The sequence below is a fragment of the Aulonocara sp. 'chitande type north' Nkhata Bay genome, linkage group LG22 (genome assembly GCF_057382095.1).
Source record: "Aulonocara sp. 'chitande type north' Nkhata Bay isolate Kocher_YH1m ecotype deep benthic linkage group LG22, A_spYH_male_GT1.1, whole genome shotgun sequence".
NCBI classification, from domain to species: domain Eukaryota; kingdom Metazoa; phylum Chordata; class Actinopteri; order Cichliformes; family Cichlidae; genus Aulonocara; species Aulonocara sp. 'chitande type north' Nkhata Bay.
Window position 1 is genome coordinate 32,039,803 of NC_141364.1, and position 17,900 is coordinate 32,057,702.

At 48.0% G+C, this 17,900-nt stretch overlaps 1 protein-coding gene across 1 annotated transcript; it reads right to left on the reverse strand.

The window, feature by feature from the left end:
- Positions 1-677: 677 nt before the first annotated feature.
- Positions 678-1,673, reverse strand: LOC147304484 (uncharacterized). Its single transcript, XM_086280054.1, has one exon. It carries the CDS (start codon positions 1,605-1,607, stop codon positions 678-680), a length of 930 nt encoding a protein of 309 aa, XP_086136180.1. The 5' UTR covers positions 1,608-1,673.
- Positions 1,674-17,900: the final 16,227 nt, after the last annotated feature.

Sequence of the window (17,900 nt, forward strand, 5' to 3'; positions counted from 1 at the left end):
GGTGATATCCCCGTACCAAATCGATCTTAGAAAAAACCGAGGTCCCCGCAAGATGGGCGGAAAAATCTTGGATGTGGGGAATGGGATAACGATCGTTCTCCGTGACATTATTAAGACGGCGGAAATCCCCACAAGGTCGCCACCGACCATCAGATTTAGGCACCATGTGTAACGGAGAAGCCCAGGCACTGTTCGAACGCTGCACGATGCCCAGACGCTCCATGGTGGCAAATTCTTCCCTAGCGACAGCCAGTTTGGCGGGGTCGAGGCGGCGCGCGCGCGCGAACACCGGGGGCCCTACTGTAGTTATGTAATGCTCTACCCCATGCTTCGTCACCGTGCTCGAGAAAGTGGGGACAGTGAGTGAGGGGAACTCAGAAAGCAAACACTGAAAAACATCACCCGAATCTACTGAGTTAGCATGCACCACGGGCTGAGCACCCCGAGTCAAACAGGGTAATGAGGAAAAGGACACAGCATCAATTAAACGTCTGTTAGCCACATCAACCAGTAGTCCGTGAGCACAAAGAAAATCAGCGCCTATTATAGGCACAGAGCTAGCAGCAACAACAAAGTTCCACTGAAAGTCACGGTCGTGAAAGCAAACAGTCACCAATCTTTCACCGAAGGTTTTGATGGGAGAGCCATTAGCCGCTGTTAGCAATGGCCCGCAACCCTCAGCTAGCCTGTCCGAGCCAGTCGGGGGAAGAAGGCTCTTCTGTGAGCCGGAGTCCACCAGGAAACACCTCCCCGAGCGTGAGTCCTCTAAGAAAAGCAGCCTTTCCTTGTTGCCAGCGGTCGCGGCTGCTACAGAGCGCTGACATGCCCGTTTCCCTGGGTCTGGAAACTGCAAGGCGGGAGGCAGCGCCGTGCCTTTGCTCCAAAACGCTGGTGATAAAAACAAAGCCCCTTTCCGCGGTGCCGCGGTGCCGCCGTGCAGCGATTCCGGCCACAGTGGACAAGTCGGAGGGCCCGTGGAGCATCGGTGAGGGGGAGGGGGAAAACGCTGGTGGGTCCTGAATAACCGTCTGGACGCCGAAAGTCCTGGTAGCCAGGAGGATGCGATCCGCCTCTTCCGCAAGGGAGCGGTAATCCTTCGTGGCCAATAGCAGGGAGTTGGCAAGGCCAGCGCGCACTGGAGCCGGCAGCTGTCGAAGAAAGAGGTGGGTGAAGAGAAATCCTCCGTCCTCCGCGCCCAGCAAGGACAGCATGCTCTCCATGAGCTCGAGGGCGGTGCCGTCGCCCAGGCCCGCGATGGAAAGGAGTTTCTCGGCCCGCTCAGCATCAGAGAGGGAGTAACGCCGCAGCAGCAGCCCCTTGAGGGCGGCGTACTTGCCCTGGGCTGGGGGATCCCGGAGGAGAGTCATCACACGGCGGGTTGACAGCGGGTCAAGTGAGGCCACCACATGGTGGTATTTAGTGTCGTCGGCTGAAACTCCACGAAGAGCAAACTGAGCTTCTACGTGCATGAACCATGAAGGAGGATCGTGAAGCCAAAAATCCGGCAATTTAAGCGCCACAGCAAACGCAGCCATCGGCGGAGGTGAAGGTCCGGCGGCCGCCGATGCTTCCAGGCCAGAGCTGGCTTCGTCGTCGAGCCTTAGCATGTTCACTACAGGGGTCACCAATGTGGAGGTATGTAACAACGACAGGAGAGGTCTCAGTGTCTCACTCCAACAACTTTATTAACTGACAGAACTTCACATATAGTCAGCACCAAAATCTCCACCCCCACACTTCCTTTCAACTTGTGTGTGAGTGGAGCCACCTGGTGGTCCGCCACAAGGTCATGTTTCTCTGTATGTAAAAGACAGCACTTTGACCAGCTTTCTAGAGTGACCTCGGTCAGGTTTATGATCACTCTGATGCTTCTCAAATGAGCCAAGAGTAATGAACGTCCTACTGGCAGGTAACTCACTTAGTGGACAGTTTTATTGCCTTTTTATTAGTCAAGAGGGCAAAGTGACCTAATGTCATGAATAATGCAGTAATATCACTAGGCAGTGATTGAAAGCAAGAATATCACCAGGCAGCTGATGTCATTCAAAACAGAAGGACTAAACTTTCTGGTAAGATTCGAGACTCATTTTCAGCTTCACATTTTTAATCTTTATCCGGTTGTTCAGTGATGACGCGACGAATCTTACTTCCGGGTCTAAAGTAGTCTGCGTTTAATATGGCTTTTGTGTTGTTAACATGTTTAATGTTATGTATTTTCTTCTATTTGATCTCAAAAAGCTCCTAAAACAGTCAGTGATCACTGTTGACCTCCCTCGGCTTTTATTACCGCTAATCATTTATTTAAGCTCAGTTTTTAAAACCTTAGGATGTAACTACAGCCCATCCCATGCATCAGTATATGAATGACTAACCTCGTATTGTGGATGGATTATCTCAGTTGTTCTCCTGGCTGAAGTTTGGTCCTTTTACAGCATCCTGCCATGCGATTACATTTGTTCCTGACCACCGAGAACACTCACGGTAACTTTTATCGAGTGGAAAAAAAGTTAGCTTGTTTATATCATGCTAACATAGCTGTGTCGCTAGCGGTCACGTAGCACATCATTATATACCAGCTAGTCCAACTTCAGTAACCATACAAACGTCACTGCTGTTTAGTTTTCTGTCTTCATTTATGCTGGAAGTGATAACAGAGCTGTACGTTTTAATTTGTTTCCAAAACCCCGCAGTCAGGACATGCTATATTGTATTTAGATAGAAGCTAGCGAGCTAACTCCCTGCTAACTTCTAACTCCGTTAAATGTCATAAATTCCATTTTCATGGATGCCTGGATGTTAAACTCAATTGTTACACCTGGTAGAGCAGAACGCTGATCATTTTATTAAAGATGAAAGACTTTAGACAGTTTTTCAACTCTCAGTAATGCCATAGTGATCGTTTGATATATGGACCGTTTGATATATGGACCTGCAGCGGAGTTTAGACCCAGACACGGCTAGTGACGTCAGACTGAACAACCGGATAGTAACTGTGCATGAGTCACAGTTCAAAATAATCCTGATTTAACTTATACTGTACTTAGCCGTGTTGTGGTTCCTGAGTTTGTCCACTGTCTTAATCAAGCTGTTTTAGTTCTTTTCCTTGTTCCTGTAAGCTAGAAGTTTATTTCACACAATGGTTACAATGGTCAGGTAGAGCTGGGCGATAAGATTTTTTTCATATCAGGCGATAACGATATATATCACGATATAAGCCAAATAACTATATTTGTAAGATTTAAATGTGCCATTGCTCACAAGTAAAATGTGAAATAATCAGCAGCTTGTTTTGATTTAAATATTTATTTCCCATAATAAGTTCAACAGGGTAGATGTACTTAAGGAACATGAGACATTTTCAGAAAAATAAAGTTGCAAACTACACAAAAGGCAGCCGCTAAAGCGTTTAAGTTTCAAAATAGAACAAACAAAACACACTACTAAATTGTCAATTCCACTTAGAAACAAAATATTAAATTCTAAAAATAAATCTTAGTTTTACAGAAGAACAGACAAAATTGACTAACTTTTGTCAATATCAAATAAACTGAGAATTTCCTTTTAGTTCGCAATCTCCTTGGTGTATAGCTTAGCTTTTCAAATAGTTTTAAAATAAAGATGCTAACGGAACATTCTTCAAATCCTAGGTGCACATCCAAGGTGCAACTATACAAATATACACACACAACACAGAGTGGCTGGCTGCTTCCCAAACAAATACACATGTGCAGCTTGGCACTTGTGCTATACGTAATGTGATGTGATGTGACGCTGCGGCTATGATTGGTTTGGCTCTGCGCCACTTAATTTGGATTGGCTGTTCTTTTTTTTTTTTTTTTTTTTTTTTAAGAGAAGGGAAATGAGGCCTATCGCAATAGTTTAATTTTTCTATCGAGAAGTTATTTCGCAATACATATCGTTATTGTTCTACGCCCAGCTCTATGGTCAGGTTGTACATTTTAATTTTCATCTGATTGTCTGCTTCTTCAGTGGATTTGAATAGAAGGCAGACAAAGTTTCAATTTTCCCAGCTTGTCTTAAACTATTTCGTTGGGGATATTCACTTAACTACATAATGTGATCTGTGAGTCAGTGTTTGAGTAGTCTGAGCTTCTCGCTTGCTTGGATTACTCTTACCATGTTTTTTCAGACTTTGGCCTTTTAATGTGTATTTTTACCATTGTGACAGGATATCCGCTGGTGCTCAGAAAATAATGAAAAGTGTCATGATCTGGCTGTGTGGCAGGCAGGAAATAGGACCCAAACGCAAACTCACGGGAAAACAGGACTGAACTCAAAATACAGCTTTATTGCTGACAAACGACGACCAAAGATAACAGCGATACAGAATAACATAAAACTAAACTGGGAAGTACTAAGGAACTGACTTATGAGGAAACACACGGAGAGGCACAGTCATGAGGGAGAATGCGACACCGAACTGAGGGAGACGCAGGCATAAATACACAGAGGGTTAACGAGGGAAGTGGGAACACACGGGGAACACAGCTGACACAGATAATGATAACGAGACAGGGCAGGAGTGAACACAACATGACGCATACTGACGAGAGACTGTCAAAGTAAAACAGGAAGTACACAGAGGTTCAGACAGGAGGAGAAAGAGCACGGGGAGAACACAGACATAACGGGCTGGGGAAAACATGGAATAAAACACAAGGAGAGACGAGGGCTCACAGATACACAGGGGCACACAGGAGGTAACCAAATAAGGAACATCTTAACTAAATAACCTAGGAACCAAGGCATAAATAGGGAACAAAATACAAAACACACAAAAACTAAGAATACTGGGCCAACATGGCTGAGCTGGTGACAGAGTTAATGGCTGAGCAGGTAATGGAGCTGATAAGTGTGCTAGAGACTGAGCTGGTGACAAAACAGGAAACTGCTAATAACTGAGCTAATGGCTGCGCTATGGACAGAAGTGCAAGTTGTAGTGGTGGTTGAAGTGATGGTGGGTCAGCAGGTAGTTGAACTGGTGACTGAACAGGTGACTGACTCTTGGCTGCTCTCCTCCAAGGAACAGGAACGGGTGCTGGGCCTGGCCGAACACCAGCCATCCCCACCCGAGGAACAGATATGGGTGCAGGGACGAGCTGGGCTCTGGCTGCCTTTACCCTGGGGGCCGGTGTAGGTGCAGGAGCTAGCTGGACCTCTGCCGCTCCCACCCGAGGAACTGAGACGGGTGCAGGAGTCGGCAGGGTCACGGCTGACCTCACCCGGGGAACCGGAACAGGTGCAGGCAATGGCTGGGTGTCCATCAACCCCACCCGAGGAGCAGGTGCGGGTGCCGGGATGAACGGAGCCTCTGCCAGGCTGGGGACAGAAGCAGGGACCAGCTGGACCTCAGCCACCCTCACCCGAGGAGCTGATACGAGTGCAAGGGAAAGCTGGGCCCGCGCTGCCCTGGTTACAGGAACTGGAGTTGGAGAGCGAAGCACAGGAGCGATAACAGTCACTGGGTAAACAAGGTTAATGGTGCCAAACACAGTTTCAGCAAACCGCGACTTATGGTGGGCTGGTTCTAGCAACTCTGCTGTGCTTAAGTTGTCCATGTCATAATTAGCAGTCTTAGAAAGAGTGAGTTTAGGAGCAGTCACAGGTACTGGAGAACTCACACAAGCAGCGTCTGGATAACCTGGATGTGAAACAACACTACACAGTCGTACAGGATGTAGCCCGAGACGTAGTACACACAGAGTCCATGAAACTTGGCCGAAAAGCATGGCGCACAGAGTTAAACTGACATGACCGGGGAACAGAAAAGTTAACCTGTGCAACCAGCTCTGCTGTGCTCAAACTAAAATCCTTTGCCAGTCTATGTATAGCAGATGAAACCTTGTGGCTCTTAACCTTAGCAGGCATTGAATACACAGTTTCAAGGAGTCCACGAGGAAAAACAGAAACAGTCTCCTGCTTAGCAGGCACGAGAGAAGGTGAGGTTACACAGGTAACGTCCGAGTTAATACTTTCAAGTTGTGGCACAGAAAAAACCACAGCCTGAGAAACTGATGGAGCAACACTGGGAGTCACAGATACAAGAGCTGGTTTGAAGATTAAACCGTTCATAGCAGAGGAATGGATAATAGTCTGTGTCACCTGGCTCAGGCAGAACGCTAGGAGTAGACGTTAAATTGGCTTGCTCAGCAACACAGGTCTCATTCTCAGTAACTTCTTGGGGAGCTGAGAGAGCAATGGCTGGTTGAGGAGTTGGCTGTGAAATATCAGGAATGTCTAAAGACAAAATAGGCTGGAACATGAAACAGTCACTAGGAGGAGCTATAGAACACGGTTTCAGGGGGTATGCGTTTCTCAGCATGCACTGTTATCTCTAGGGCTCAAAAACGCAAAGATTACTAGCGAGAGCAACTGGTGGATAATCTGACACGGAGGTGCCTCGCTGTATAGTGTCTCTAGAGTCCAAACACAAAGTGGCAGAATTGTCTGAGTTAGGCAACACAATATCCACGGAGGGCCAAACAGTGCTACTCACGGTGGTGGATAAGTCATGAAGTCCAGGTTCAGAACATTTGGGCTGAGTGTGACGCACAGTCACTCTCACCCATGGGTGAAGCCTGCTCAGCGGTACTGGCGCGACGGCGGCGTGAACGCCGTTTTCGCCGAGAAGGGGGAGAAGACGAGCCAGGCCGCAAATCCTCCAGCGGACCGGGCTGAACGTCCTCCGGCTCCTCATACTGGAGCGGCAGCTCCGGGTGGATGCGTACGGTGGAGACGAGGAAGTCCTGGATGTGGGGGTGTAGCGCGCCGAATAGCCATGGGAGTCCGGACACCATTCTCTATAAACAGATGGCTACGGTCTCCCGATACTCTTCCCCTGGCAGCGCTACCCACTCCTGACAGTGATACTCCACTGTGTAGATTAAATCCACCTGGAGCTCAGCGGAAGGGTCGTGAGCTGCTGGGTCCATGTCGTGGTCGCGTTCTTCTATCATGATCTGGCTGTGTGGCAGGCAGGAAATAGGACCCAAACGCAAACTCACGGGAAAACAGGACTGAACTCAAAATACAGCTTTATTGCTGACAAACGATGACCAAAGATAACAGCGATACAGAATAACATGAAACTAAACTGGGAAGTACTAAGGAACGACTTACGAGGAAACACACGGAGCGGCACACAGTCATGAGGGAGAACGCGACACCGAACTGAGGGAGACGCAGACATAAATACACAGAGGGTTAACGAGGGAAGTGGGAACACACGGGGAACACAGCTGACACAGATAACCATAACGAGACAGGGCAGGAGTGAACACAACATGACGCATACTAACGAGAGACTGTCAAAGTAAAACAGGAAGAACATCTTAACTAAATAACCTAGGAACCAAGGCATAAATAGGGAACAAAATACAAAACACACAAAAACTAAGAATACTGGGCCAACATGGCCCAGGACCATGACAGAAAAACACCATATGTCGCCTTTAAAATGAAATCATTTATATTTCAAGCAAATTTTTGGTAACATTCGCCCACAGCAAACAGAAATTGTTCCATAAGACCAAGATTTTCTCTCATTTTAAGAACAGCTGTTGGCTGTTCTTAAACTCCCATCTACTTTGGGCAGTTAGCAGTATTATAAGAACCTCAGATTTAGAATAGAATAATCCTTTACTTGTCCCACAATGGGAAATTTCGGTGTAACAGCAGCAAGAAAGACATATACAAACAAACAGTACACAAGACACAGAACAGAAACATACACAATTTTTACATATTTACATGAAGGACAATGGTTACCAAACACTGAGTACCATACTGTTATTAAATTAAATAAAATTAAATATAGATAAGAGGCAACCCTGTTATAGTGTGAATCGGTTCATAAAATAGTGCAAGTTACAGTGCAGATGTAAACATCTATGTTTGTTGGGAGCAGTTTTGATTGTACAAACGCTCCTTCATGCATCTAGGATGCAGCAGTCTCTCACTGAAGGAGCTCTGCAGTTCAGCAACACTTACATGCATGGGGTGGGAGATTCTGTCCATCAGAGATGTTATTTTGGCCAGAGTCCTTCTGTCTCCCACCACCTGCACTGGATCCAGGATGCATCCCAGAACAGAGCTTACCACTCTCCATTGTTCTGTCAATGGAGAGTGGAAACCATCCATGTTTACGTGTGAGTCCGGATTTAGTGCGGTTAGCCACGACTCAGTGAAGCACATCACGCTGCACTCCCTGTAGCTCCTCTGATGTTGGGTAAGAGCTGCCAGTTAATCTACTTTATTGGGGAGAAATCTCACATTCCTTATAATAACAGATGGAATCGCTGGCCGGTACCTCCTAACTTTACTGCGATGCCCGATCCCGGCCCGAGTGCCGCTTCTCTTCCTCCTCACCTCACGGGGGATGTTGGCTCGCTCGGTGGTAGGCAGAACAGTGGAGGTCCCGAGGGCTAACAGCTGATCCCTGCTGTAAACAATGGGAGGTCAGACCTCCACAAGCTCAGATGCCGTAAAGAATGTTATAAGAAACACGATTGTCCATAGAATTCTGAGCTCCATTGTGGAGTAGTACAGTCCGCAATAAAAAAAAAAAAACAGAACAAGAAACACAATAACAACAAAAAAAAAAAAGAGAAAAAAAGGTCTCGTCAGGTCGGAGCTGCTGATACTGGCTGCCAGCTCGGAGTGGCACCGGAAGATCTCTGGCTTCACATTTAGAGGGGTGATCAACAGTTATGGATGCAGAACAACGATTGCAAAAAAGCAGCATGTTCTGATAAGTTGTTGGCTGTTTGTCCTTGAGCTGGAGCTGTACTTTAATTCTCATTCAACTCTTCAATTCTGCATATGATTCTGCCTCATCGGTGAAAGTTTACTGGAAAGGTCAGGGCCAGTTTGAAATTGCGCTCCATGCTATGAACTGCATCCATATAACAAACAACTCCAGTGGCACCCTTGATGGTGCAACAACCCAGAGAATCAATGAATAGACCTTGGTTCTATTCATTCTGCCTTGGCTTTTGGCATGAAGCCTGCAGCATCTGGTAACTTTCCAACTCCCAGCCTCTGAATGCTTCTCTATTAGCTGGACCTTATCTGGGTTTCATGCCTCCAAGTTCACATCTTTTTTTAAAATCGTCCTCCGTGTGACTCAAAGGCAGTGCTCAGTCTTATCAAATGTTAAACTTTGGTATTTGCACTGGAAAAATAAATGCACATGATAAAAAAAAACTTGACATCGATCCTCTATCTGCATGAGGATTGTAAGAGGAGTAGAACAAAAGGAATGAAACATTTTGAAAAGTTGTTTTGTTTAATTTTTATTGTGTGGATGAGAGAATTCACTCTATGTGAAGGTGTTAAGAGGTCAGTTCATCTGCACTGTGGGCTACAGCTGAGAGGAAAGCTCTCCAAGTTAACTATGGGGCTTCCTAATGCTGCAAGATTACCTCATATTATTTCCTCTTGGAGGAAAAAGCACTACTGCACCACCAAGTAGGCCACCTAATGAGAATTAGACACATGCTTGTAGACACACACACACACACACACACACACACACACACACACACAATGCATTTACTAGAGATTTTATTTGTATGGGAAACTACGGTAAAGCATCAAAGGTAGAAGAAGAAGATGATCGTCGATGAACATAAATGTGATGTGACATGCATTTTGAACAAACACGCGTGCTGCATGTGTGTGCATGGTTCGAGTGCGCTTGCACGCGCTAAAGAACTCCACGGCTGCTAATGAGGAGAGCCGAAGGGGGCTCTCGCTCAGCAGCCAATTATCCCGTCCCTTCAGAGGAATAGTCACGTGCGTGTGTCTCGGTGTGTTTGTGTGTGGATAGTGGCATGTGTGTGTGCAGATGTTACAAGCTCCAGCCAGAGGCAGTCATTTTTTTCTTTCTGTCAATACAACAACAGTCTTATTAACATAATCTTTCAGCTCTAATTATGTCTATATGTCCCACTTATATAATCTTTCCAGCTCCTTTGTGAAAGAAACAGACTGCTGAACGGCACTTCCCAGACGATGCCACTGATATACTGTATGCATGTTCATATGACCAAACTGCAGTAAACAGCTGCTTCAGGTATACTTCATTCATAATTGTGCACAGGTTTTTAAGTTAGCTGGTTGATAGGTAGCCTTATGCATGTTGAAGAACTTGTCAAAAGCCTGCTAAGAATTTGACATATGAGTTTGTCTTGTGGCTGAGAGTAACTCTTTATGACCATGGACGATGTTAATGATGGACATGGCCAATTTCACTTGTAGTGACCCCCAAAAGGGGCAGCTGAAAGATGAAGAAGAAGGTGTAAAAGATTAATGTAGCCAACGTACTGCCACCCATTTGGTTTCGATTATATGTTTTGGCCTGTGCTCTGATGGTTTTATGAAGCCAGAATTGAACATATTTGGACAACAGGATGGAGTACTAAGCTGTCAGGTCATGGTAGCAAGTTTGATTAGAAATATGGGATATCCTGTCAATATGTCGCTGCTGGATCTATTGACAGAATGAAAAGAATGCAGGCTTCACTTTTTAGACACCAAGACTACGCCATCTTTAATATAGTTTGAGAGGCTGGTGAAGAACATCATCTCCTCCTCCATCCCAGACACCACAGATCCGCTGCAGCTCGCCTACAGATCCAACAGATCCACAGAGGATGCCATCGCCCACGTCCTACACACCACTCTCAGCCATGTGGACAAGAAACAGGGTAACTATGTGCAAATGCTGTTTGTTGATTACAGTTCAGCGTTTAACACAATAGCGCCCTGCAGACTGTTCACAAAGCTGAGGGATCTGGGACTTAACAGCCGTCTGTGTGCATGGGTGTTGGACTTCCTCACTGGCAGAACTCAGGTGGTGAGGGTGGGCAGGTGCTTCTCCAACAGCATCACCATCAACACAGGAGCACCTCAGGGATGTGTCCTCTCGCCACTGCTCTACTCCCTCTACACTTCAGACTGTGTGGCCACCCATGGCTCCAACACCATTGTGAAGTTTGCTGACGACACAGTGGTGTTGGGTGCCATCTCCAACAACGAGGAGACGGCCTACATGGATGAAGTGAAGAATCTGGCATCGTGGTGCCAGGACAACCACCTCCAGCTGAACGTCAGCAAGACCAAGGAGCTGGTGGTGGACTTCAGAAGGGGTCAGCACAGAGACTGCAAGCCCATTATCATCAATGGAGCTCCAGTGGAGAGGGTGCAGTCCTTCAAGTATCTTGGTGTCCACATCTCCTCAGACCTGACATGGGCTGCCCACATTCAGGTCCAGACCAAAAAGGCTAGGCAGCGCCTGTATCACCTACGACAACTGAGGAAGTTCAGGGTCTCTCCAAAGATCCTCAGGATTTTCTATACAGGCGCTGTGGAGAGCATCCTCACACAGAACATGACATCGTGGTTTGGGAACAGCTGTGTGAAGGACCAAAAAGCTCTCCAGAGAGTGATCCGTACAGCAGAACGCTGCTGCAGGATTGCTCTCCCCCCGCTTCAGGACACCTACACCAGGAGATGCCGGACTAGAGCAGCGCAGATACTGAAGGACCCGTCCCATCCTGGCAACAAACTGTTCCAACTTCTGCAATCTGGTAGAAGGTTCCGCATCTTCCGGGCAAGGACAGAGAGACTCAAGAGGAGCTTCTATACCCAAGCCATCCGGGCCCTAAACACACACACCCGCCCTCTCACATCATCTATAATTGACTGAGTCAGGACTCTTCCAGACACTAAACCAAGGCACAATGTACATTTCAATTCCTTTAATTTTAAATATGTTTATATTGTCTATCCTGTAAAATAGTCAGATGTCTATGCATATTAATGTACAGAATTCACCTGCTTGCTGCTACTACTGCACATTCACCCAATGTATATACTACACATATATATATACATACATACATACATACATACATACACATATATATATATATACATACATACATACATACATACATACATACATACATATATATATATACATACATACATACATACATATATATACATATATATATATATATATATATATATATATATATATATATATATATATATATATATATATATGTATGTATGTATGTATGTATGTATGTATGTATGTATATATATATATATATATATATATATATATATATATATATATATATATATATATATATATATATATACATACATACATACATACATACATACATATATATATACATACATACATACATATATATATACATACATACATACATATATATATATATATATATATATATATATATATATATATATATCCATCCATCCATCTTCATCCGCTTATCCGAGGTCGGGTCGCGGGGGTAGCAGCCTAAGCAAAGAGGTCCAGACCTCCCTCTCCCCAGCCACCTCCTCCAGCTTGTCCGGGGGAATACCAAGGCGTTCCCAGGCCAGCCGAGAGATATAATCTCTCCAGCGTGTCCTGGGTCTGCCCCGGGGCCTCCTCCCGGTGGGACATGCCTGGAACACCTCGCCCAGGAGGCGCCCAGGGGGCATCCTTGCCAGATGCCCGAACCACCTCAGCTGGCTCCTTTCGATGTGGAGCAGCAGCTGCTCTACTCTAAGCCCCTCCCGGATGGCCGAACTTCTCACCCTATCTCTAAGGGAGAGGCCAGCCACCCTTCGGAGGAAGCTCATTTCCGCCGCTTGTATCCGCGATCTCGTTCTTTCGGTCACTACCCACAGCTCGTGGCCATAGGTGAGGGTAGGGACGTAGATCGACCGGTAAATTGAGAGCTTCGCTTTTACACTCAGCTCCCTCTTCACCACAACTGACCGGTGCAGTGTCCGCATTACTGCAGCCGCAGCCCCAATCCGTCTGTCGATCTCCAGCTCCCTTCTCCCATCACTCGCGAACAAGACCCCGAGATACTTGAACTCCTCCACTTGGGGCAGGAACTCATCCCCGACCCGGAGTGGGCACTCCACCCTTTTCCGGCTGAGAACCATGGCCTCAGATTTGGAGGTGCTGATCCTCATTCCCGCTGCGTTACACTCGGCTGCGAACCGCTCCAGTGCGAGCTGGAGGCCCTCACCCGATGAAGCCAACAGAACCACATCATCCGCAAAAATCAGAGATGAGATTCTGAGGCCACCAAAGCGAAAGCCCTCCGCCACTTGGCTGCGCCTAGAAATCCTGTCCATAAAAATTATGAACAGAACCGGAGACAAAGGGCAGCCCTGGCGGAGCCCATCACCCACCGGGAACGAGTCCGACTTATTGCCGGCAATGCGAACCAAGCTCTTGCAACGGTTGTATAGGGATTGAATGGCCCGTAGCAATGGGCCAGACACCCCATACTCGCGCAACACCTCCCACAGGACGCCCCGAGGGACACGGTCGAATGCCTTCTCCAGGTCCACAAAACACATGTAGACTGGTTGGGCAAACTCCCATGCACCCTCAAGTATCCTCGAGAGGACAAAGAGCTGGTCCAGTGTTCCGCGACCAGGACGAAAACCGCATTGTTCCTCCTGTATCCGAGGTTCGACTAGCGGACGAACCCTCCTCTCCAGCACCCTGGCATAGACTTTCCCGGGGAGGCTGAGGAGTGTGATCCCCCTGTAGTTGGAACACACCCTCCGGTCCCCCTTCTTGAAGATGGGGACCACCACCCCGGTCTGCCAGTCCACAGGTACTGCCCCTGATCTCCACGCAACATTGCAGAGACGTGTCAACCAAGACAGCCCTACAACGTCCAGAGCCTTCAGGAACTCGGGGCGGACCTCATCGACACCAGGGGCTCTGCCACCAAGGAGTTGTTTAACTGCCTCAGTGACCTCGCCCCCGGAAATCGGTGGGTCACACCCCTCATCCCCAGACTCTGCTTCCTCCCCGGAAGACGTGTCAGTGGGATTAAGGAGGTCCTCGAAGTATTCCTTCCACCGCCCGACAATTTTCTCAGTCGACGTCAACAGCGCTCCGCCAGCACTATACACAGTGCAGGTAGAGCACCGCTTTCCCCTCCTGAGACGCCTGACGGTTTGCCAGAATCTCTTCGAGGCAGTCCGAAAGTCTTTTTCCATGGCCTCTCCGAACTCCTCCCACACCCGAGTTTTTGCTTCAGCCACTGCCCGAGCCGCATTCCGCTTGGCCTGTCGATACCTGTCGGCTGCCTCCGGAGTCCCACAGGCTAACCAAGCCCGATAGGCCTCCTTCTTCAGCCTGGTGGCTCCCTTCACCTCTGGTGTCCACCATTTGGTTCGGGGATTACCACCACGGCAGGCACCGACCACCTTGCGGCCGCAGCTCAATGCAGCAGCTTCGGCAATGGAGACGCTGAACATGGTCCATTCGGACTCAATGTCCCCAGTCTCCCTCGGAATGCTGTTGAAGCTCTGCCGGAGGTGTGCGTTGAAGATCTCGCGGACTGGGGCCTCTGCTAGACGTTCCCAGCACACCCTCACTACGCGTTTAGGTGCACCAGGTCTGTCCAGCGTCCTCCCCCGCCACCTGATCCAACTCACCACCAGGTGGTGATCAGTTGACAGCTCAGCCCCTCTCTTCACCCGAGTGTCCAGAACATATGGTCGCAGGTCTGGTGATACGATTACAAAATCGATCATCGACCTACGGCCTAGAGCATCCTGGTGCCACGTGCACTTATGGACACTCTTATGTTCGAACAGGGTGTTCGTTATGGCCAAACTGTGATTAGCACAGAAGTCCAATAACAAAGCACCGCTCGGGTTCAGATCAGGGAGGCCGTTCCTCCCAATCACGCCCCTCCAGGTCTCGCTGTCGTTACCCACGTGAGCATTGAAGTCTCCCAGCAGGACAACAGAGTCTCCAGGTGGAGCACCTTCCAGCACCCCCCCCCAGGGACTCTAAGAAGGCTGGGTACTCCGAACTGCCACTCGGCGCATAAGCGCAGATGACAGTCAGGACCCGTTCCCCGACCCTAAGGCGCAGGGAACAAACCCTCTCGTCCACCGGGAAAAACCCCAACGTACCGGCAGCAAGCCGAGGGGATATAAGAATACCCACCCCAGCCCGCCGCCTCTCACCAGGGGCAACTCCAGACTGAGACAGAGTCCAGCCCCTCTCCAGGAGACTGGTTCCAGAGCCCAGACAATGCGTAGAGGTGAGCCCAACTATATCTAGCCGGTACCTCTCAACCTCACGCACCAACTCAGGCTCCTTCCCCACCAGAGAGGTGACATTCCATGTCCCTATTGCCAGTCTTGGCAGCCGGGGGTCGGTCCGCCAGGGCCTCCGCTCCTGGCCGCCACCCGGCTCACAATGCACCCGACCCCTATGGCGCCTCCTGCGGGTGGTGGGCCTGCGGGAGGATGGGCCCATGTCTCCTCTTCGGGCTGTGCCCGGCCGGGCCCCATGGACTAAGGCCCGGCCACCAGACGCTCGCCCTCGGGCACCCTCCCCGGGCCTGGCTCCAGGGCGGGGCCCCGGTAACCCTATCCCGGGCAGGGTAAACTGTTCCCTCGATATTCTTTTCATGGGGGTCTTCTGAATCGCTCTTTGTCTGGTCCCTCACCCAGGACCAGTTTGCCATGGGAGACCCTACCAGGGGGCAAAAGCCCCCAGACAACATAGCCCCTGGGATCCCTGGGACACACAAACCCCTCCACCACGATAAGGTAGCGATTCAAGGAGGAGATATATATATATATATATATATATATATATAAATAAAATATTCTTCCTCTACACCCCCCCCCCCCCCCCCCCAATTTTTTTGCACATGTCGAGGAGCGTGTCAGGCTACATTTCACTGTGTGTTATACTTGTATATCTATGCATGTGACAAATAAAGAACCTTGAACTTGAACCTTGAACTTGAACTTGAATATACTGTTTTTTGGGAGGGGGTAATGATTTATTAAGAATTTGTAGCAAACAATTTCTCAGAAATCCTCTTTTTTTAATCAACCTCCTTTCAATCATTTCCATTGCCTGTAGACGCTCATCTCTGTAGCAGTCCGAGCCAGATAGTTCCAGTTTTGGCATCTCGTTCAAGAACACCTGCTGGAATTTTTCTGAACACCAAATGTTGAGTTTTCAAGGTTTGACACTTTACTTCTCTGGACTGTAGATGGTGTATGGGTGTCCCACTGGTTTTTGACAGGCTGCTGGATAATTTCAGCTCATGTGATTCTGCTGCACTTGGTCTTGCTGGCAAACCTCTGTATTTCCAGTCTGTATTTCACACTTTTCTTAGAGCTCCTGCACAAGAGCTTGGAGGCCTTGGAAGTAGCTGCATTATTTGCAATGTTCATAGTTTGGCATGTTCACTCGAATCATGGTGTTCTCGAGAGAATGACGGTCTCTCATAAATTCCTATTCCAACTCCAAAACAACTCCACAAGTTACCATCAAGTATGTATTATATAAAGGTGACGTACTCTCCCCACTGCTGTTCTGCAGACCCTCAATGCCCTAAACAACCTCATCACAAAGAGCGGATATGGACAAAGATTCTGGAATAAGTGACTATCAGCCACTTCCTGTTCATGGATGACATCAAACTATATGAGTGACACACTGACTCACTGATCCACCTCACCAGGATCTAAAGTAAGGAAATCTGGATGTTATTCGGTCCTGTGGTCAAATGGTTTCAAAGCAAGGCAAGGTGATCTGGACTAAAGGGGTTGCATTGCTAGAAGGCAGAATAGCAACTGTACAAGGGAGCTACAAGTACCTGGGTCTCTAACAGAAGACCACATCATAAATGTGGTCTTCTGCTCTTGAGGACAAACAGCAACCAACATTAGGAAGATGGAGCACAAGAAAACAGAGAAATACCTGGAGCTGAAGGAACAACTGGAGCAGATAATAATAATGGATTGCATTTGTATAGCGCTTTTCAATTCCACTATTCATTCACTCTCACTGGTCAAAGGAGCTTGCAAAGAAAAGCGTCTGGACTTCTTTAAGTTGCTTGAAGACGTTTCACCTCTCATCCGAGAAGCTTCTTCAGTTCTAAGGTCAAATGGTGGAGAGTCCCAGATATAAACCTAGTGGGAGTGACCCCCCACAGAGGGACAAAAGGACCCCCTGATGATCCTCTAATCGCCTGAGCCAAGGTGTGAAACTGGGTGTGGGTCCCAATCAGCCAGAGTTTCGGGTGTGTTCATTGTGAAACCTGGCCCCACCTTATCATGCGAATTCCTGAGGTCAGATGGCCCAGGATGTGTGTGGGCGTTAAGGCGTCTGGGAAGGGATCTCAAAACTGGATTATAGATGGCAGAGAGTTGGTGTCATAAACCCCCGCCTCTGTTCAAAGATGGTCGCTCACAGTGGACATAGATGGCTTCTTTCACTCCTCTTTCAAACCATCTGTCCTCTCTGTCCAAAATGTGAACATTGGCATCCTCGAAAGAGTGTCCTTTATCCTTAAGATGCAGATGGACTGCTGAGTCTTGTCCTGTGGAGGTGGCTCTTCTGTGTTGTGCCATGCGCTTGTGAAGTGGCTGTTTGGTCTCTCCAATGTAGAGGTCTGAGCATTCCTCGCTGCACTGTACAGCATACACCACATTGTTAAGTTTGTGTTTTGGCGTTTTGTCTTTCGGGTGAACCAGTTTTTGTCTGAGCGTGTTGCTGGGTCTGAAATGCAACGGGATGTCATGCTTGGAGAAAACTCTCCTGAGTTTTTCTGATACACCGGCTACATAGGAGATGACAATGTTGTTGCATCTGTCCTTCTTATCCTCCCTCGCTGGTGTCTGGTCTTCAAGAAGCGGTGGGGCCAGGTTTCACAATGAGCTCACCCGAAACTCTGGCTGATTGGGACCCACACCCAGTTTCACACCTTGGCTCAGGCGATTAGAGGATCATCAGGGGGTCCTTTTGTCCCTCTGTGGGGGGTTACTCCCACTAGGTTTAT

Excerpts from the sequence above, each read along its gene's own strand:
- LOC147304484 (XM_086280054.1), bottom strand. The coding sequence starts at position 1,607 with ATGCTAAGGCTCGACGACGAAGCCAGCTCTGGCCTGGAAGCATCGGCG.